The 22,015-nt window shown below is 51.9% G+C and overlaps 1 protein-coding gene across 1 annotated transcript in view; it reads left to right on the plus strand.

Annotated features, from left to right (window-relative positions):
- HSF4 (heat shock transcription factor 4) overlaps window positions 1-22,013 on the plus strand; it is a 46,565-nt gene extending 24,552 nt beyond the window's left edge. The window contains exons 8-13 of the mRNA XM_075576897.1: window positions 8,031-8,155; window positions 10,237-10,440; window positions 12,334-12,439; window positions 15,017-15,082; window positions 15,307-15,379; window positions 19,037-22,013. Coding sequence (XP_075433012.1) covers window positions 8,031-8,155; window positions 10,237-10,440; window positions 12,334-12,439; window positions 15,017-15,082; window positions 15,307-15,379; window positions 19,037-19,212 — 750 coding nt within the window. The 3' untranslated portion in view covers window positions 19,213-22,013. The remainder of the gene's footprint in view (window positions 1-8,030; window positions 8,156-10,236; window positions 10,441-12,333; window positions 12,440-15,016; window positions 15,083-15,306; window positions 15,380-19,036) is intronic.
- Window positions 22,014-22,015: the final 2 nt, after the last annotated feature.

Here is a 22,015-nt window from a genome sequence, read left to right on the forward strand (position 1 = left end):
AGACAGCTCAAAGTTTTGCACACTTTTTCAACAGGGTGGAGGGAAGGGGGGGGGGGTTTGGAGGGGTGAGAGATGAAGACAAGGGATGGCTGTTATTAATTCAAACTTGTTGACTGGGGACACACTCACATTAAAAACTCTCAAAACTTGAATTGATGTCTCCTCCTCTTCTTGTACTTGGTGTCTTCAACAGATGTCTTCTCTTCTATGTGCAGGTGAATGGATTGAGGCCGTGGAAATGCCTCCTAAAATCTTCCTTAGTAAAAAATAAAAGGGAAAAAATAGTGCAGAATCCTGCAATAGAAGAGAATCCTTCTGGATTTTCACACTCCAATCCCTGGCACCTCCGGTTCCTGCATGTCCTACCATTGTATGCTGCTCCTGCCTGGACCTCCTTGGGATCTTTACTCATCTCCTGTGGATTTCGGAAGACTGGGACAGTCACTCAATTACTACTGAGAAGTCAAAACTGATTTGGCAGCAAGTGCTCGCTGCAGGAAGGCACACAGTATCATCCATGGTTGAGGCAACCGTTGAATCCTGAATCACACACATCTCCATGAGGGCGTCATATGGATCTGCAGTGGCTTCTTCAAACAAGACTTCCGGAGGTGCCAGGGATTGGAGTGTGAAAATCCAGAAGGATTCTCTTCTATTGCAGGATTCTGCACTATTTTTTCCCTTTTATTTTTTACTAAGGAAGATTTTAGGAGGCATTTCCTCGGCCTCAATCCATTCACCTGCACATAGAAGAGAAGACATCTGTTGAAGACACCAAGTACAAGAAGAGGAGGAGACATCAATTCAAGTTTTGAGAGTTTTTAATGTGAGTGTGTCCCCAGTCAACAAGTTTGAATTAATAACAGCCATCCCTTGTCTTCATCTCTCACCCCTCCAAACCCCCCCCCCCCCCTTCCCTCCACCCTGTTGAAAAAGTGTGCAAAACTTTGAGCTGTCTTTTTTCACTGTGGCCCTTCTCTCTCTCCTTTGCCTTGCATATAATACACGCCGTGGAGCCGCAAGCAGAGTGACGCGCCCGAGGACATTCCACCCTTTATTCTGAGCAACAGAGGAAAGGGCGTATCTTTGTTATATTGCGGAGGAAAAAGCGACAAGTTTTAGAAATGTTTTGAATGTGAGGGGCGAATGTGAGAGAGGAGTAGAGTGTGACCCCTAGGCAGCGTGCTTGGGCTACTGGGTGGATGATCGTAGTTCCAACAGTAATGTGGAAGGAGGTAGTAGGGCCAGGTTTGGGAGGAAGTATGAGGAGCTCTGTTTTAGCCATGTTGAGTTTAAGGCGACGGAGGGCCATCCAGGATGATATAGCAGAGAGACATTCAGAAACTTTGGTCTGTATAGCAGGTGTAAGGTCAGGTGTTGAAAAGTATATTTGTGTGTCGTCAGCATAGAGGTGATATTTAAACCCAAAAGATGTTATTAGGTCACCTAGAGAGAGTGTGTACAGAGAAAAGAGAAGAGGTCCCAGGACAGAGCCCTGGGGTACCCCCACAGAGAGATCAATAGAGGAGGAGGAGGTGTTAGCAGAAGAGACACTGAAAGTACGATGGGAGAGGTAGGATGAGCTCCAGGATAGAGCTTTGTATCTCACTATACACCCCTCTGCCCCTCCCTACATCTCACCCTAATCTCACTACACCCTCCTCTACCCCTCCTTACATCTCTCCCTAATATCTCACTATACCGTCCTCTGCTCCTCCTTACATATCAGCCTAATATCTCACTATACACCCCTCTGCCCATCCTTACATCTCACCCTAATATCTCACTATACCCTCCTCTGCTCCTCCTTACATCTCAGCCTAATATCTCACTATACACTCTTCTGCCTCTCCTTACATCTCACCCTAATATCTCACTATACACCCCTCTGCCCGTCCTTACATCTCACCCTAATATCTCACTATACCCTCCTCTGCCCCTCCTTACATCTCAGCCTAATATCTCACTATACACCCCTCTGCCCCTCCTTACACCTCACCCTAATATCTCACTATACACCCCTCTGCTCCTCCTTACATCTCACCCTAATCTCCTAATATCTCACTATACCTTCCTCTGCCCCTCCTTACATCTCAGCCTAATATCTCACCATACCCTCCTCTGCCCCTCCTTACATGTCACCCTAATATCTCACTATACCCTCCTCTGCCCCTCCTTACATCTTACCCTAATATCTCACTATACCCCCCTCTGCCCATCCTTACATCTCGCCCTAATATCTCACTATACCCTCCTCTGCCCCTCCTTACATCTCACCCTAATATCTCACCATACCCTCCTCTGCCCCTCCTTACATCTCACCCTAATATCTCACTATACACCCCTCTGCTCCTCCTTACATCTCACCCTAATCTCCTAATATCTCACTATACCTTCTTCTGCCCCTCCTTACATCTCAGCCTAATATCTCACCATACCCTCCTCTGCCCCTCCTTACATCTCACCCTAATATCTCACTATACCCTCCTCTGCCCCTCCTTACATCTTACCCTAATATCTCACTATACCCCCCTCTGCCCATCCTTACATCTCGCCCTAATATCTCACTATACCCTCCTCTGCCCCTCCTTACATCTCACCCTAATATCTCACCATACCCTCCTCTGCCCCTCCTTACATCTCACCCTATCTCACCATACCCTCCTCTGCCCCTCCTTACATCTCACCCTAATATCTCACCATACCCTCCTCTGCCCCTCCTTACATCTCACCCTAATATCTCACCATACCCTCCTCTGCCCCTCCTTACATCTCACCCTATCTCACCATACCCTCCTCTGCCCCTCCTTACATCTCACCCTAATATCTCACCATACCCTCCTCTGCCCCTCCTTACATCTCACCCTAATATCTCACCATACCCTCCTCTGCCCCTCCTTACATCTCACCCTAATATCTCACTATACCCTCCTCTGCCCCTCCTTACATCTCACCCTAATATCTCACCATACCCTCCTCTGCCCCTCCTTACATCTCACCCTAATATCTCACCATACCCTCCTCTGTCCCTCCTTACATCTCACCCTAATATCTCACTATACCCTCCTCTGCCCCTCCTTACATCTCACCCTAATATCTCACCATACCCTCCTCTGCCCCTCCTTACATCTCACCCTAATATCTCACTATACCCTCCTCTGCCCCTCCTTACATCTCACCCTAATATCTCACTATACCCTCCTCTGCCCCTCCTTACATCTCACCCTAATCTCTCACTATACCCTCCTCTGCCCCTCCTTACATCTTAGCTTACATTTCTCGCTATACACCTGCCCGACTCCTGTGTTCTGCACAAGGATATCTTCTCTCTACCCTTTTGTATCTAAAGCAGGGGGGTGCATACTTTTTTCCCTGCGCCCCCCTGCCGGCAGTCCCCTCACTCCTGCGCCCCCCCCCCTAACCCCCACTTACCTCCGCTCCTGCGTCATGACGTTACGTTGCCATAGCAACGTGACGCTATGTTGCTATAGCAACCTGCCGGCACGTTGACGTCACATGACCTTGATGCCACGTTGCCATGGTGACGCGGGAAGGAAGCCGCCGGAGCCAAGGTAAGTAAAGGTTTACAGAGGCCCTGCAGCTCCCCCGGCACTTAATTTAAGTGCCTTCGGGAAGCGCGAGGGGCCTCTGTAAACCCCGCGCCCCCCGCCAGCTGTCTCGCGCCCCCCAGTTTGCGCACAGCTGATCTAAAGCCCTCTCCCTCCTTAAACCTTTCTCACTGACTGCCCCGCACCCCTGGAATGCCCTTCCCCTCAATACCCGACTAGCACCCTCTCTAACCACCTTTAGGATCTTTCTTAAATGCGCCTCTGTAACGCAGCATGTGAATAGCTCTGTGGCTGATATTATACACGATACATAAAGATGGCCCCCTGCAGACGCACTTACCAGAACTCCCTCTGTACGTTCCACCTACTTCCCAATTAGATTGTAAGCTCTTCGGGGCAGGACGTTTCTTTCCTATTGTTACTTTGATGTCTGAAGCACTTATTCCCACTATGTTATATTATTATGTCCCGTGTGTTACTGCTGTGACGCGCTGTGTACATGGATGAAGCTATATAAAGGAAGATATACATACATAGCAAAAACCAAACAAGAAAAGGGGCGCTTTTGTATCAAATATTTATTTATATCTGGATTTAATTTGACACGCTGAATAATAACATGGAAAATATAAAACCTTTGCCTGTGAGTTGATTAAGCTCCTCTGTTATACCGCTGCACTCTCTCTCTCCTGCTGTAGCGCTTGTCCTCTGGGTTGCTTTAGGCCGCACTTATAGTGCCGGCGATGGCGACGCGACCGATTACGTCACCCGTCGCCATTGCGAAAGCTGTAATCTGGTTTGGAGACGTCGCTGGCTACAAAGGGAGTGACGTCAGCCAGGGGGAAGGCAGAGGGGCCATGTGATTGGCTTATAGGCAGTCACATGGGGAGACCGTCTCTGCAAAATTCTAGTGACTACAAGGATTTTGGTAGCACCGTCGCGTCCACTATAAGCGCATGCGATGGCACCAATACAATTGTTTTGAAGCGACGCCGCGTCACCGTCGCCAGCACTATAAGCGCAGCCTTACTCAGGGGGTGTCGCGCTCCTGCCTGGAGCTTGTTTGCGCTGCGGCTGGTCTCTCTGGCTCATCCTCCGTTGTACCGGAAGTGACGTTGTGGCTGCGTGTATCCGGCTTCTGTGGTCGGAGTTTCCCCTGTGCCGGGAGGTAACCCATCACCAAACCAGTGTCTAGTTACGGAGCGCACATCTTTTTCATTTTTCCGGTGAGAGATACATACTTGTCAGTTTTGACATCCCGGGCAGGGCGCGGACAGAATCCGTGTCCGAATGGGCAGTACAATGTCCCCTGGGTATGGCCAGCCATTTACACGTAGCTGTGATGCATCCCTGGGTTAAAGGAAGAAGAAGCTGATGTGTGAAACGTGAACGTTACCAAAGTGATCATTTTACATGTGAAAAATGCAGTGAACACGCGTGTAACGGACGCACGTTCTCCAGTGGGAGCCCAGCTCAGCGGGGGACGTGTGAGTGTGTCTCCAGGGACCCCTGGGGGTTTCACCTGCACCTGCGTATCGCTTTACACCTGAACCTTGAATGTAATTGGACATTAAGGGCCTTATTCGCTAAATGGTGCTGAGCCGTGTCATCTTAAAGTCTGTTCTTCCCTGCAATGATTTACTGAGGCTTTGTCATTTGAGGCGCTAATGATAGACACTGGAGCTGCACTTCCTCATACTTCCCTCGTACAGGCAGAGAAATGACATGTTCTACTGCGTGTGAGTAACCTCACCCACAGCCAGCACTCACTCTGTAACCTCACACACAGATAGCACTCACTCTGTAACCTCACCCACAGCCAGCACTCACTCTGTAACCTCACCCACAGCCAGCACTCACTCTGTAACCTCACCCACAGCCAGCACTCACTCTGTAACCTCACCCACAGCCAGCACTCACTCTGTAACCTCACCCACAGCCAGCACTCACTCTGTAACCTCACCCACAGCCAGCACTCACTCTGTAACCTCACCCACAGCCAGCACTCACTCTGTAACCTCACACACAGAGACAGCACTCACTCTGTAACCTCACACGCAGCACTCACTCTGTAACCTCACACACAGCCAGCACTCACTCTGTAACCTCACACACAGAGACAGCACTCACTCTGTAACCTCAAACGCAGCACTCACTCTATAACCTCACACACAGAGACAGCACTCACTCTGTAATCTCACCCACAGAGACAGCACTCACTCTGTAACCTCACACACAGAGACAGCACTCACTCTGTAACCTCACACACAGAGACAGCACTCACTCTGTAACCTCACACACAGAGACAGCACTCACTCTGTAACCTCACACAGAGACAGCACTCACTGTGTAACCTCACCCGCAGCCAGCACTCACTCTGTAACCTCACACACAGAGACAGCACTCACTCTGTAACCTCACACACAGCCAGCACTCTCTCTGTAACCTCACACACCGCCCGCACTCACTCTGTAACCTCACACACAACACTCACTCTGTAACTTCACACACAGACAGCACTCACTCAGCACCCTGTGTACTAGCTGAGCAGCACTTTGCGTACTAGCTGAGCAGCACCCCGCGTACTAGCTGAGCAGCACCCCGCGTACTAGCTGAGCAGCACCCCGCGTACTAGCTGAGCAGCACCCCGTGTACTAGCTGAGCAGCACCCCGTGTACTAGCTGAGCAGCACCCTGTGTACTAGCTGAGCAGCACCCCGCGTACCAGCTGAGCAGCACCCCGCGTACTAGCTGAGCAGCACCCCGTGTACTAGCTGAGCAGCACCTCGTGTACTAGCTGAGCACCTCGTGTACTAGCTGAGCAGCACCCCGCGTACCAGCTGAGCACCTTGTGTACTAGCTGAGCAGCACCCCGTGTACTAGCTGAGCAGCACCCCGCGTACTAGCTGAGCACCTCGTGTACTAGCTGAGCAGCACCCCGTGTACCAGCTGAGCACCTCGTGTACCAGCTGAGCACCCCGTGTACTAGCTGAGCAGCACCCCGCGTACTAGCTAAGCACCTCGTGTACTAGCTGAGCAGCACCCCGTGTACTAGCTGAGCAGCACCCCGCGTACTAGCTAAGCACCTCGTGTACTAGCTGAGCAGCACCCCGTGTACTAGCTGAGTAGCACCCCCCATACTAGCTAAGCACCTCGTGTACTAGCTGAGCAGCACCCCGCGTACTAGCTAAGCACCTCGTGTACTAGCTGAGCAGCACCCCGCGTACTAGCTAAGCACCTCGTGTACTAGCTGAGCAGCACCCCGCGTACTAGCTAAGCACCTCGTGTACTAGCTGAGCAGCACCCCGCGTACTAGCTAAGCACCTCGTGTACTAGCTGAGCACGGGTCTTATTGTTCTGATAACATGACATATAGAAATCCCTCTCACAGTCCAGGACGGCTGCATAATGTCTGAAGTGCCTGACATTGTTACTTTATATCCGGAAGGAAGCCTTGGGACTGAGCCGGAGATCCCGTGGAAGAGGGACATATTAATACAGAGATAGCGACATTCTCGCTGGGACTCGGATTTAAGTGAATGGGCGGGATGGTGATTTATAGAATAGCACCGCTTAGTAAATCTGGCCCAATCTCTTTGGGGCTAAACCTTTAAGGCCTCGCTCAGGGTGCAGGCTTCGGAGGGAGGGCGTGCTGACGTGCGTGCGGCCGTCCGACACAATGTATTTAAAGGGAATTGCGGTTGTCAGGGTAGCAGCTGCCCTGTCTCCGAAGTAGGGAGTTGACGCTGGCTACAGTTTCAATAAACAAACCAACTTGTTTTTTGAAGCTGCAGCAGCGTCACTGGGACCTCGGCAGCCAATGAAATCATTCTTGAGAATGATTTCAAGACTGCAACTTGGATCCCTAACCTCAGGTCTGTAGCCCCGCCCCCTCCCCTCCCCCTCCCCGCCTCCTCAACTCTGGAAAAAGTCTGCTGCGAGGATGAACACACATCGCCCAGCAGACTGCCGCCCTCCCTCGCGAACGCCCGCCCTCCAACTCCTGCCTCTGGCACCCTGAACAAGGCCTAAGGCCTGGGAGATAGTCATTTTATCCGGGCGGAGGCACGCTGAGGCTGAGGGAAAGCGGTGCTTTCCCTGGCCGTCCGTGGGCGTGTCGGGGGCAGGTCTGGGGGCGGGCCAGTGACATCACGGAACCGCTCACGTGACCGGCCCTGCGCTCCAGCAAGCGCCAAATTTGAAAACTTCATGAGACACACACTTCCCCAAGCGTGCGGACGCGTGCGCGAGCCCCTGCTAAAAACGCTCTCTTTGCGACTGCAGGGGCTCAGTGCCGAGTGTGAGCACGGCTCAGCCTTGCTCACACTACTATGTCCCAGGCCTAAGATAATGACGTGGGGCTGGGGGGAGGGTCTGGCGTTGCAGAGTAGGGAGCGCGGTTGGCACGTGGCACTCGCGTGTGTCGGGCGGGTCTCACATACAATGCTCCTCCTCCTTGTAGCCATCGACAGATCCCGCCCCCTGTCTGAGGAGCCCCGCGAGCAGCGCTGGGCCAATCATATCGGACGTGACAGAGGCTCCGCCCACTAATCCAGGGATTGCTCCGCCCACGACAGACGGGGAGAGGTAACTGAGATCAGAGCGTATGAGGTCAGGTGGTGTGCAGAGCAGTATGTGTGTGTGCAGAGCAGTGTGTGTGTGTGCAGAGCAGTGTGTGTGTGCAGAGCAGTGTGTGTGCAGAGCAGTGTGTGTGCAGAGCAGTGTGTGTGCAGAGCAGTGTGTCTGTGCAGAGCAGTGTGTCTGTGCAGAGCAGTGTGTGTGTGCAGAGCAGTGTGTGTGTGAAGAGCAATGAGCATGTGTAGAGCAACGTGTGTGTGGGGTTAGAGCAGAGTGTGCAGAGCAATGAGCGTGTGTGGGGCAGATCAATGAGCGTGTGCAGAGCAATGAGCATATGCAGAGCTGTGTGTGTGTGTGCAGAGCAATGAGCATGTGCAGATTAGTGTGCATGTACAGAGCAATGAGCTTGTGCAGAGCAGTGTGTTTGTGGGCAGAGCAATCAACATGTGCAGAGCAGTGTGTGTGTGTGCAGAGCAATGAGCATGTGCAGAGCTGTGTGTGTGTGTGTGTGTGCAGAGCAATGAGCATGTGCAGAGCTGTGTGTGTGTGTGCAGAGCAATGAGCATGTGCAGAGCTGGTGTGTGTGTGTGTGTGTGTGTGTGTGTGTGTGTGTGCAGAGCAATGAGCATGTGCAGAGCTGTGTGTGTGTGTGTGTGCAGTGCAATGAGCAAGTGCAGATTAGTGTGCATGTACCGAGCAATGAGCTTGTGCAGAGCAGTGTGTGTGTGTGTGTGTGGGCAGAGCAATCAGCATGTGCAGAGCAGTGTGTGTGTGATCTGAGCAGTGTGTGCAGAGCAACGTCTGTATGTGTGTGTGTGTGTCGGTGTGCAGAGCATTGTGTGTATGTTATGTGTACACACAGAGCAGTGCACACTCGGTATCTGTAACACACAGAGCAGTGCACACTCAGTATATGTTTCACACAGAGCAGTGCACACTCGGAATCTGTAGCACACAGAGCACTGCACACGCCATATTTTACTCACAGAGCAGTGCACACTCGGTATATGTTACACACAGCAGTGCACACTTGGTATATGTTACATACAGAGCAGTGCACACTCGGTATATGTTAATGTTACACACAGAGCAGTGCACACTCAGTATATGTTACACACAGCAGTGCACACTCAGTATATGTTACACACAGAGCAGTGCACACTCGGTATATGTTACACACAGAGCAGTGCACACTCGGTATATGTTACACACGGAGCAGTGCACACTCGGTATGTGTTAAACACAGAGCAGTGCACACTCAGTATATGTTACACACAGCAGTGCACACTCAGTATATGTTACACACAGAGCAGTGCACACTCAGTATATGTTACACACAGCAGTGCACACTCGGTATATGTTACACACAGTGCAGTCCACTCAGTATGTTACTCACAGAGCAGTGCACACTCAGTATATGTTACACACAGAGCAGTGCACACTCAGTATATGTTACACACAGAGCAGTGCACACTCAGTATATGTTACACACAGAGCAGTGCAAACTCGGTTTATATTAATGTTACACACAGAACAGTGCACACTCGGTATATGTTACACAGTGCAGTGCACACTCTGTATGTTACACTTAGAGCAGTGCACACTCAGTATCTGTAACACGTAGAGCAGTGCACATTCGGTATATGTTACACACAGAGCAGTGCACACTCAGTATATGTTACACAGAGCAGTGCACACTCAGTATATGTTACACAGAGCAGTGCACACTCTGTATATTACACATACAGCAGTGCACACTCGGTATATGTTACACACAGAGCAGTGCACACTTGGTATATGTTACACACAAAGCAGTGCACACTTGGTATATGTTACACACAAAGCAGTGCACACTTGGTATGTTACACACAGGGCAGTGCACACTCGGTATATGTTGCACACCGAGCAGTGCAGACTTGGTATATGTTGCACACAGAGCAGTGCACACTCGGTATACAGTATGTTACAGAGCAGTGCACACTGTATATGTTGCACACAGAGCAGTGCACACTCGGTATATGTTACACACAGGGCAGTATATACAGAGTATCTGTGTGATTTGGGTTCCTGACGTCTCTCCTGTAATTTAGGGCTAGGGGTTCGATGCTGATTAAGGAGGAGCCCATAAGTCCTGGAGTGAAGGGGGCCGCAGACTCAGACATATCTCTGAGTGGGTGCAGTGCTTGCTTGGATCCTCCCGTGTTGCCGGTTGCAATGGTTCAGTCTGTTTTGGAAGGGAAAGAGAGCCCCCCTCAGCAGCTGGAGGGACACGGTCGGAAGATTCTACTGGAGAGGTGAGCGGGGGTGCCCACCTCTATATAACGTGGAGTGTTTGTAGATTTTCCGATCCATGTTCGACAGCAAAACATTAAACTCCAAGATTAAAACCCTACCAATTTCATATAATATTTAATGATTTTATATTAAAACATTTCATATTTTTTCTAATATTCTGATAATGTAAAGGGGATGTGGGTATAGTATATAGAGTATAGTATAGTCACAGCCCATACTGTACCTCTGCTTATCCAGACCCACACCGTGTCTCTAACATAGTTTATTGTAATGTGTGTGTATAATTTTATTCATACATACATATTTATTTATTTAAACGGTCATCTCCTCCTTAAATCCCTCTCCTCACCTCCCATCAAGTGTCCGATCACCTACAAAGTCTTCCTCCTTACCTTCATCTCTCCGCTCATCTGCTCCTCCCTACATATCAGCTCTGATCTCTCGCTATATCCCGGCTCGTCTCCTGCGTTCTGCCCATAACTGTCTCCTCTCCACCCCTTTCACCTCTACTGCTCTCTCGCCTTAAACCCCTTCCCCTCACTGCCCCTTCCCTGTGGAACTCTCTCACACTCAGTATAAGCCGAGCACCGTCTCTCCCCACCCTTAAGGCAAACCTTAAACCTCACCTCTTACATGAAGCGTATGAATAGCCTGGACACATGGCCGCTGTCCCACACCCACAGTCTCTCCTACCAACCACTGTGCCCAAGCCCTGCCATCTACTGCACTCATTCCCTCACCTGCTGCCTCTGTAACTCTCCCAACATAGCACTTAGATTGTAAGCTCCCCGGGGCAGGGATTTCATTTCCTTTTTTGTGATGCACTTATTAGTACTGTAGTACACTGTGCGCACTATATAAATAAAGATATACATACATATTGTGGCACAAAATGAAGTACAGGTGAATGGCAACATATGGCAAAGGGATGCCTGCCCCGAAGAGCTTACAATCTAAGTGGTATGTTGGGAGGCTTACAGACACATTAGGAGTAGAAGTGCAGTCAGGAATGTCAAGGACATCTGGAGGTCATAGCGGTGGGGGGGGGGGGGGGATAATTGAATGAGATGCTTTCTTTTAAGAGGTGGATTTTCAGCTGGGCTTTGAGCGGAGAACGTGAAGGTGTACAGTATGCCGAATATTGAGTGGAAGAGCGCTCCATACGTAGGGAGAGATTAGGGAGAGAGGTTTAAGATGGGAGAGGGCTGTAGAGGTAAACGGTGCAAAGTTGCGACAACCTTGTTGGTAACGTAAGAGACGAGTAGGGGGTGTAACAGAGATCAGAGGGGAGATATATGGAGGTGCAGAGGGGTGTAACAGAGATCAGAGGGGCGATATATGGAGGTGCAGAGGGGTGTAACAGAGATCAGAGGGGCGATATATGGAGGTGCAGAGGGGAGATATATGGAGGTGCAGAGGCGTGTAACGAGGGATCAGAGGGGAGATATGGAGGTGCAGAGGCGTGTAACGAGAGATCAGAGGTGAGATATATGGAGGTGCAGAGGAGTGTAACGTGAGATACAATATATGGAGGTGCAGAGGGGTGTAACGAGAGATCAGAGGTGAGATATATGGAGGTGCAGAGGGGTGTAACGAGGGATCGGAGATAAGATATATGGAGGTGCAGAGGGGTGTAACAAGGAATCAGGTGATATATATGGAAGTGCAGAGCAGGGTAACGAGGGATCAGAGGGGAGATATATGGTGGGGCAGAGGAGTGCAATAATGCATGTATGTATGTGTGCATCTGTATGTATGTACAGTGTATATATACATGCATGTCTCTGTATTTGTGATGTATGCAGCTGTATATATGTTTATATGTACTGTATGTATATGCATCTGTATGTGTATGTATATACTGTAAGCATCCATTGTGTGTGTCCTGCCAGGCCGGAGATGCCAGACACCCTGGACAGCGCTGATGTGAGTTTGGACGGTCTCCAGTTACTGCTGAGGAGTCAGCATTATAATCTAGACTCTTCTGGTGTTCTTGATGTGAGTATCCCCCGCCCTAAAAACACACCGGAGTATATGCACACCGGAGTATATGCACACCGGAGTATATGCACACCGGAGTATATGCACACCGGAGTATATGCACACCGGAGTATATGCACACCGGAGTATATGCACACCGGAGTATATGCACACCGGAGTATATGCACACCGGAGTATATGCACACCGGAGTATATGCACACCGCACACCGGAGAATATGTTCTCCGGAGTATACAGTATGCACACCGGAGTATATGCACACCGCACACCGGAGTATATGTTCTCCAGAGTATACAGTATGCACACCGGAGTATATGCACACTGCACACCGGAGTATATGTTCTCCGGAGTATACAGTATGCACACCGGAGTATATGCACACTGCACACCGGAGTATATGTTCTCCGGAGTATACAGTATGCACACCGAAGTATATGCACACAGCACACTGGAGTATATGCACACAGCACAACGGAGTATATGCACACAGCACACCGGAGTATATGCACACAGCACACCGGAGTATATGCACACAGCACACCGGAGTGTATGTCTTTATTTATATAGCACTATTAATGTACATAGCGCGTCACAGCAGTAATACACGTGACAATCATATAAATAACACATAATAATATAACACATAATGGGAATAAGTGCTACAGACATAAAAGTAACATTTAGGAAGAGGAGTCCCTGCTCCTAAGAGCTTACAATCTAATTGGTAGGTAGGAAGAACGTACAGAGACAGTAGGAGGGTGTTCTGGTAAGTGTGTCTGCGGGGGCCAAGGTTATGCACAGAGTATGTACACCGGAGTATATGCATTGAGTATGTACACCGGAGTATGTACACCGGAGTATGTGCACGGAGTATGTACACCGGAGTATGTGCACTGAGTATGTGCACTGAGTATGTACACCGGAGTATGTGCACTGAGTATGTACACCGGAGTATATGCCCTGTGTATGGACACAGAATACACAATGCTTGTTTGGGGAGATTCCTGCAGAGATTAACACAGGTGTGTCTCCTGTTACACGCAGAAAGGCTTAACATGATGTGATAACCTGTCCATCAGGCGCTAGCCCACATATGACCCGTGCGTCCTGCAATTAGTATAGGGGGAGACCCTCAACAGGCTGATCCCTGCCGCGCCCCCCCTTCCTGCCCTGCTCAGCAATGCTCTACTCTCAGTCCCCCCCTTGTGGCTGCCTGAGCCCAACCGCACAGTTGATACCCGGCTTTTCCAACTTACTTGGAGAGGGGCCCAGCCGACCGCAGCCACCTGCCTGCCCAATCCCTTCTGGGGACTGACCGCAGCCACCTGCCTGCCCAATCCCTTCTGGGGACTGACCGCAGCCACCTGCCTGCCCAATCCCTTCTGGGGACTGACCGCAGCCACCTGCCTGCCCAATCCCTTCTGGGGACTGACCGCAGCCACCTGCCTGCCCAATCCCTTCTGGGGACTGACCGCAGCCACCTGCCTGCCCAATCTCTTCTGGGGACTGACCACAGCCACCAGCCTGCCCAATCTCTTCTGGGGACTGACCACAGGACAGACCGCAGCCACCAGCCTGCCCAATCTCTTCTGGGGACTGACCGCAGCCATCAGCCTGCCCAATCTCTTCTGGGGACTGACCGCAGCCACCAGCCTGCCCGATCTCTTCTGGGGACTGACCGCAGCCACCAGCCTGCCCAATCTCTTCTGGGGACTGACCACAGGACAGACCGCAGCCACCAGCCTGCCCGATCTCTTCTGGGGACTGACCGCAGCCACCTGCCTGCCCAATCTCTTCTGGGGACTGACCACGGGCCCGACCGTACAGCTGGCGCCTTTCTTCTTGCCATTACGCAGGCTGGCGAGACTGCCGCTGACGTTGTGATGATAGACCTGTTGGCACAAACGTAAACATATTGGTGCAACATAAAGTAACACCTTTCTGGGGATGGGTGGGAAACTCAGAGCATTATTAGTCCCTAAAGCTGGCACCTTGGGTATTTAAGCCCCGTCTGTCTTACACACCTGGCCGTGGACTGGGGAGGCCCTGGGCTACCAGTTGTCCCCGGGCCTGCCTGTAGTCAGAAGGTTTCCTCCCCCTGTTAGCGAGTGCCAGACTTAAATAGCCTCATGGTATGGTGGTGAACCCCCCAAAATGGCACTTAGCCCTTATGGGGGCGACTGTCCCTTCCAAACATGCAAATCTATCCACGGACACAACACATTGTCCACGTTCCAAACCCACTGGTATATACTTCCCTCCCAGCATTGTGGGATTCATCTCTCTCCCCTCTCCCCTGCCCTCTTCCCCTCTCCCCTGCCCTCTTCTCTTCTCCCCTGCCCTCTTCTCTTCTCCCCTGCCCTCTTCCCCTCTCCCCTGCCCCCTTCCCCTCTCCCCCTCTCCCCCTCCTCTCTTCCTTCCCCTCCTCCCGGCCCTGAAATCCTGGAGTTTGAGCTCTGGGAATATTGGGGTGTCCCCACCCCCGCGCACTACTGTGCGATGACACCATCACCCCCTCTCTGGTTTGGGGTCCCCCTGGAGGAATACTGGTAATAGTGAGTAATTCTCTTTGCAGGTCTTCAGCGCGGGTCTGTCTGCGAGCGAGTGGAACCTCTCTGGGTTGGAAACCAACCTCTCCCCGGTGAGAAGCGGCAACGGTACCTTCTATAATAATAATAATAATATCCTCCATCAGGGGGCCCTCATTGCTAAACCTAAACGCTGCCCCAACTCATCGCTCAGCGGCTGTCCTTGAATGGGTTGCTAGTTCTTACGCCAATGCTGCTCTCTCTGCTTGAATACTTTCTCCCCACACGGTGTTAACGCTGGGAAACGTCACGCGGTGGTGTGTGTTTTTGCCCCCAGATGCAGCAGCTCACGGTGGATTTGGAGAAGAACAGAGGAGAACTACCCCCGACGTTTCGCCACCCTTGCCCAGGTAACGAGGGGGGTTGGGAGGCAATGAATGCGTTATAATCTCCCAGTGCTCAGAAGAAGATTCTGCTCTTATCTCCCTAATCTGCGGCCTGCCGGACAATCGTTAGAGAAGGTAACATCAGCACTTCTGTGATGTAGTGATGTGGGGTAGGTGCATTAGGGGAAGGTTCAGTCGAGAGAGGGCTGATATGTCCTGCTTCAGCGAAGGAGCTCCAGAATATCAGAGTGTCCCCAAAGTTACATGCACTCAGTATCCCACATAAATGGGGTATGGTACAGTAGTGAGCGTGGAGGTTTGATCACATACTGTAGATTGCCCCAATGTAATTTGTCCTCAATACTAGTGTTACTTCAAAATAATCTGTAATACAGGCATACCCCGCTTTAAGGACACTCACTTTAAGTACACTCGCGAGTAAGTACATATCGCCCAATAGGCAAACGGCAGCTCACGCATGCGCCTGTCAGCACGTCCTGAACAGCAATACCGGCTCCCTACCTGTACCGAAGGTGTGCGCAAGCGGGGACACTATAGAGCCTGTTACACATGCGTTATTTACAGCAGTTATGCACGTATATGACGATTGCAGTACAGTACATGCATCGATAAGTGGGGAAAAGGTAGTGCTTCACTTTAAGTACATTTTCGCTTTACATACATGCTCCGGTCCCATTGCGTACGTTAATGCGGGGTATGCCTGTGTTACATACACGCTCCGGTCCCATTGCGTACGTTAATGCGGGGTATGCCTGTAGTCTAGTATAAAATATAAGGGGTGTAGAAATCTTATGAGAGAAGCGTCGCAGCTGAGGGTAGTGGCTCGCACTGTGTGCTGAAGCGTCGCAGCTGAGGGTAGTGGCTCGCACTGTGTGCTGAAGCGTCGCAGCTGAGGGTAGTGGCTCGCACTGTGTGCTGAAGCGTCGCAGCTGAGGGTAGTGGCTCGCACTGTGTGCTGAAGCGTCGCAGCTGAGGGTAGTGGCTCGCACTGTGTGCTGAAGCGTCGCAGCTGAGGGTAGTGGCTCGCACTGTGTGCTGAAGCGTCGCAGCTGAGGGTAGTGGCTCGCACTGTGTGCTGAAGCGTCGCAGCTGAGGGTAGTGGCTCGCACTGTGCTGAAGCGTCGCAGCTGAGGGTAGTGGCTCGTACTGTGTGCTGAAGCGTCGCAGCTGAGGGTAGTGGCTCGCACTGTGTGCTGAAGCGTCGCAGCTGAGGGTAGTGGCTCGCACTGTGTGCTGAAGCGTCGCAGCTGAGGGTAGTGGCTCGCACTGTGTGCTGAAGCGTCGCAGCTGAGGGTAGTGGCTCGCACTGTGTGCTGAAGCGTCGCAGCTGAGGGTAGTGGCTCGTACTGTGTGCTGAAGCGTCGCAGCTGAGGGTAGTGGCTCGCACTGTGTGCTGAAGCGTCGCAGCTGAGGGTAGTGGCTCGCACTGTGTGCTGAAGCGTCGCAGCTGAGGGTAGTGGCTCGCACTGTGTGCTGAAGCGTCGCAGCTGAGGGTAGTGGCTCGCACTGTGTGCTGAAGCGTCGCAGCTGAGGATAGTGGCTCGCACTGTGTGCTGAAGCGTCGCAGCTGAGGGTAGTGGCTCGCACTGTGTGCTGAAGCGTCGCAGCTGAGGGTAGTGGCTCGCACTGTGTGCTGAAGCGTCGCAGCTGAGGGTAGTGGCTCGCACTGTGTGCTGAAGCGTCGCAGCTGAGGGTAGTGGCTCGCACTGTGTGCTGAAGCGTCGCAGCTGAGGGTAGTGGCTCGCACTGTGTGCTGAAGCGTCGCAGCTGAGGGTAGTGGCTCGCACTGTGTGCTGAAGCGTCGCAGCTGAGGGTAGTGGCTCGCACTGTGTGCTGAAGCGTCGCAGCTGAGGGTAGTGGCTCGCACTGTGTGCTGAAGCGTCGCAGCTGAGGGTAGTGGCTCGCACTGTGTGCTGAAGCGTCGCAGCTGAGGGTAGTGGCTCGCACTGTGTGCTGAAGCGTCGCAGCTGAGGGTAGTGGCTCGCACTGTGTGCTGAAGCGTCGCAGCTGAGGGTAGTGGCTCGCACTGTGTGCTGAAGCGTCGCAGCTGAGGGTAGTGGCTCGCACTGTGTGCTGAAGCGTCGCAGCTGAGGGTAGTGGCTCGCACTGTGTGCTGAAGCGTCGCAGCTGAGGGTAGTGGCTCGCACTGTGTGCTGAAGCGTCGCAGCTGAGGGTAGTGGCTCGCACTGTGTGCTGAAGCGTCGCAGCTGAGGGTAGTGGCTCGCACTGTGTGCTGAAGCGTCGCAGCTGAGGGTAGTGGCTCGCACTGTGCTGAAGCGTCGCAGCTGAGGGTAGTGGCTCGCACTGTGTGCTGAAGCGTCGCAGCTGAGGGTAGTGGCTCGCACTGTGTGCTGAAGCGTCGCAGCTGAGGGTAGTGGCTCGCACTGTGCTGAAGCGTCGCAGCTGAGGGTAGTGGCTCGTACTGTGTGCTGAAGCGTCGCAGCTGAGGGTAGTGGCTCGCACTGTGCTGAAGCGTCGCAGCTGAGGGTAGTGGCTCGCACTGTGTGCTGAAGCGTCGCAGCTGAGGGTAGTGGCTCGCACTGTGTGCTGAAGCGTCGCAGCTGAGGGTAGTGGCTCGCACTGTGCTGAAGCGTCGCAGCTGAGGGTAGTGGCTCGCACTGTGTGCTGAAGCGTCGCAGCTGAGGGTAGTGGCTCGCACTGTGTGCTGAAGCGTCGCAGCTGAGGGTAGTGGCTCGCACTGTGTGCTGAAGCGTCGCAGCTGAGGGTAGTGGCTCGCACTGTGTGCTGAAGCGTCGCAGCTGAGGGTAGTGGCTCGCACTGTGTGCTGAAGCGTCGCAGCTGAGGGTAGTGGCTCGCACTGTGTGCTGAAGCGTCGCAGCTGAGGGTAGTGGCTCGCACTGTGTGCTGAAGCGTCGCAGCTGAGGGTAGTGGCTCGCACTGTGCTGAAGCGTCGCAGCTGAGGGTAGTGGCTCGCACTGTGTGCTGAAGCGTCGGTGATTGCTGGGTACCAGAAGTCCTGGTGTGGTTACATTGTATCACAGGACTGCTGCGTGACTGATGGGAGCACGGTGCGCTCTCCTGAGCTGTTACTGTGCGGCAGGACAATCCCTTGGGCTGATCAGGAAATGTTGTCTGTTCATGGGCCCGGATTTTTGTGCAGTGCAAGCGCTCCGGTTCCTAATAATAACAGCATGTTCTTGTATAGCGCTGCTAGTTTTACGTAGCGCTTTACAGAGACATTTTGCAGGCACAGTCCCTGCCCCGTGGAGCTTACAATCTATGTTTTTGGTGCCTGAGGCAATTCCTAATAAAATTCCCTCTATCACTGTGCCTTAAACACCAGGATTTAGATTGCAAGCTCTTTGAGCGAGGCATTCAGATTACATGTTCCATATTGATATATACACTGTATTCCTGGCCATGTTGTGTTCCCCTTTGTGTCTATCCTATTTACCCATGAATGCCCTACCACCTCCGCTGGGAGGCTACTCAGTGCTTCCACTAATCCTAATGTTCAGAGGTCATTATACGGAGACGTGCTCCCCTCCTGCATTTATGCTGGAAGTATTCGGGGCAGAGATAGTAACACGGGGACGTGGTTATGTGACTTCCCGGCTCCGCGCCGGCAGAACGCGCACAATTGACCCTCCTCGCCTCGTTCCGAATTGATCTGTATTTTCCCCCCCCGTCTCCTCCCAGGGAGAGATCCGACCCTCCAGGACTCGCCCTCTTTCCTGGCAGAGGAGATGGTGAACGAGGCTGGGACGTCGTCTCTGTTTGCGGCGGATGAGACCGTGGTGTCCTACCTCTCCTCCGGGGTTCTTCACGGGGACATCGCCCTCAGCCTGCGCTCTGCAGACGAAAGGATCGAGTGACGTTAACACACACACACACACACACACGCGTGGTGCCTTCATACAAGAGCACTGCATGTTTGATGGCTGGAAATGAACATACTGCGCCGTATAATTATATCGAGTCTCCCTCTGCACTTCCTCACCTCTAGATCTCCAATTAGCCCCAACACCTGGACCAGTGGGGCCTAAACTCAGTCCTCAAAGGAGACCAACAGGACAGGTTTTTAGGATGTCCCGGCTTCAGGACAGTCCCAGCCTCTGACCAAGTGAGGCCAACTGTCCTGGGATATCCTTAATACCTGACCTGCTGCTGGCCCTTGAAGGCGGAGTTTGAACGCCCCCTGCCGCGGACCCTTGCTGGGTCTGCTCCTGTTAATTTTGAGTGTTAACTTCCCCCACACCCCTACTATCTTCAAACCCCAGGGTCCCACCCCATCGAGCAGAGCTGTAGCACAGGGGGGGTCAACTCCAGTCCTCAAGGGCCACCAACAGGTCAGGTTTTCGGTATATCCCTGCTTCAGCCCAGGTGGCTCAGTCATAATGACTGCACCCCCTGTGCTGAAGCAGGGATATCTGGAAAACCTGACCTGTTGGTGGCCCTTGAGGACTGGATTTGGCCAGTCCTGGTGTAGGGCATTACCGGTGGCAGTGGAGAGCAACGCTTGTAATTAGGACTCCAGTAATTGGCTTAGTGTCACTGATCTCTAAGTAGGTGACATTATAAAGGGTTTGCCATTTGTTTATCTCGCATTATGTTCATTTCCAGCCGTAGGGGAGGGGGTTCCCCCAAATGGGGGAGAGGGGGTTCCCCCAAATGGGGAAATCTGAGCCCGCACAGATTTGAATGTATGAAAAAGAATGGGATTCTGAAACCGGCGCAGGTCACCAAGAGAACGCGAAAAGTCCGACCCCCCCCACAACGCGGCGTAACCTCCATCAGAGCCGGAAGCAGCTGCGACGCTGGGTTTCCGCCTGGCACTGACGGGGTTAATTCCGCACCTGCTCTTTGCCTGTGTGACCCGCATCGCCCCCCGGTGATGCCGCAGCGACAGGTTGAGGGTGAATGTAACGCGGAACCTGCCGCCGGCTGCTGAGGATTCTGGGAAAGGGGACTTTTTTTTTTCTTGTGGTTTCTGAAGATTAAGGTTAGATATAACTTTCCGCTTTAACAAAGCTGAGCTTTGTTTTCTTTGTATATTTATATATATTTACCTGCAGAACGGTAGCACTTGTACTTAAGACTTTATGACTATATCATGGGGACAACCCGAGTCCTCAAGGGCCACAGGTGGCTCAATCAGTCCCTTCAGCAGATATTCCTGTGCTGAAGCAGGGATATCCTTTAAACCTGACCTGTTGGTGGCCCTTGCAGACTGGAGTTGCCCAGCCCTGGACTATATCCTAATATACAGTGAGATCTTTTACCTATTGCAGTATTCAAGTATTCTGATTAACACATTGTGGCAGACACAGCCTTAACAGTCTCCCTGCTGGCAGCCAAAGAGTTAAACAACGGCACTGCCAACTGCAGTCTCGTCATAATGACATTTTCTCGCCTGCCGACGGACGCCGGGTCACAGCGTCACCATGATCCAGGCCGGGTGTTCGTCATAACTCGCCCCGCTGGCACCGACGTTCTGGAGAGGCCAGAGAATGGAGCAGAAATCCCGGACTGGATGCAAGTCCCTCCGCTGACCTGGAGTCAGCAGGAACGGATCCGGCTAATTGTATTAAGGATCGAGTGCGCAAATCTTCATTTCAGCTGCTAAGACTGTGAAAAATGTAACGGCGTTTACCGCGACGCCCGCACGCTCCAAGTACACGGCCCTTCCATCCCGCATTCTGGCCTTGAACGGGTTAATTATTGTTTTTACTATTATTATTACGCATTTGCAATCCTGGAGCGAGCTCTCTCTGTACGAGAGGGGTCGTTAGAAATCAGGGGGGCTTGCAGCAGTGGGGGGGTGAACAGCTGCATGGTAAAAAGGGATAATGACAAGGGAGGAGCCTTTTGTTTAATGCACTGCCCTCTGAAGTGGGAGCCCCCTCTGGGCAGCCTTTATTGGCCTTCGGTGCTAAAGATTAAAGTGTAAGCTCTTCAGCACGGCCCAGATTGCTGATCAGTTCAGAGGCGTGTGTAATGCCGCACCGAAAGACCTTTTACCGAATCTGGTTTAACGGCTATACCTGTCACTGCACCGCTCACTTGTACCCCGCCCACACCTGTGCTACTAACTCCCGTGACTATTTCATCCTAATACTAACATTGCATGTTTCGGAGAAAACTTGCTGAAAATAGTAGTCAGCGGGATCTTTAAAGATGGCTGCCCCATTGCGTCCTTGGAAATCAGCACACTGATCTATAGTTAATCTGCATGCTAATGAACAGCTGGGCGTTATGTGTTATTTTCTGGACTAGCCAGGACTTTTTGAGGTGTAGTGTTTCAACATTATTAAACGTACATGAAGTTTCAGTGTGTGTGTGTGTTAAATGGCTGAGTGCTTTGCCTATATACATAATCCATATCACCTGCTTTGTGGGACTGGTGCATTAACTTCCATTTGTAATCCCAATTCTTTCTCCTTCAGGTTTTGTTGAAATGTTTATCCCTTTGTCTGCTCTGCAGGGCGTTGCACGCTCCTCCGGCACTGCAGGGGTTAGGGTGTCCCTCTGTGTGTGTGACTGTGTTCTGACGGCCTTACAAACACTGATAATTCTACTTGAAGCGACTGCCTGTGTGCCACATGTTTGCACTACGCTGTAAATTTGTATAGTTTTACAGACAGCCCAAATGCAATAAACTTTCTTTTCTCACTGAGT

This window comes from Ascaphus truei, chromosome 19, assembly GCF_040206685.1.
Source record: "Ascaphus truei isolate aAscTru1 chromosome 19, aAscTru1.hap1, whole genome shotgun sequence".
Lineage (NCBI taxonomy): Eukaryota > Metazoa > Chordata > Amphibia > Anura > Ascaphidae > Ascaphus > Ascaphus truei.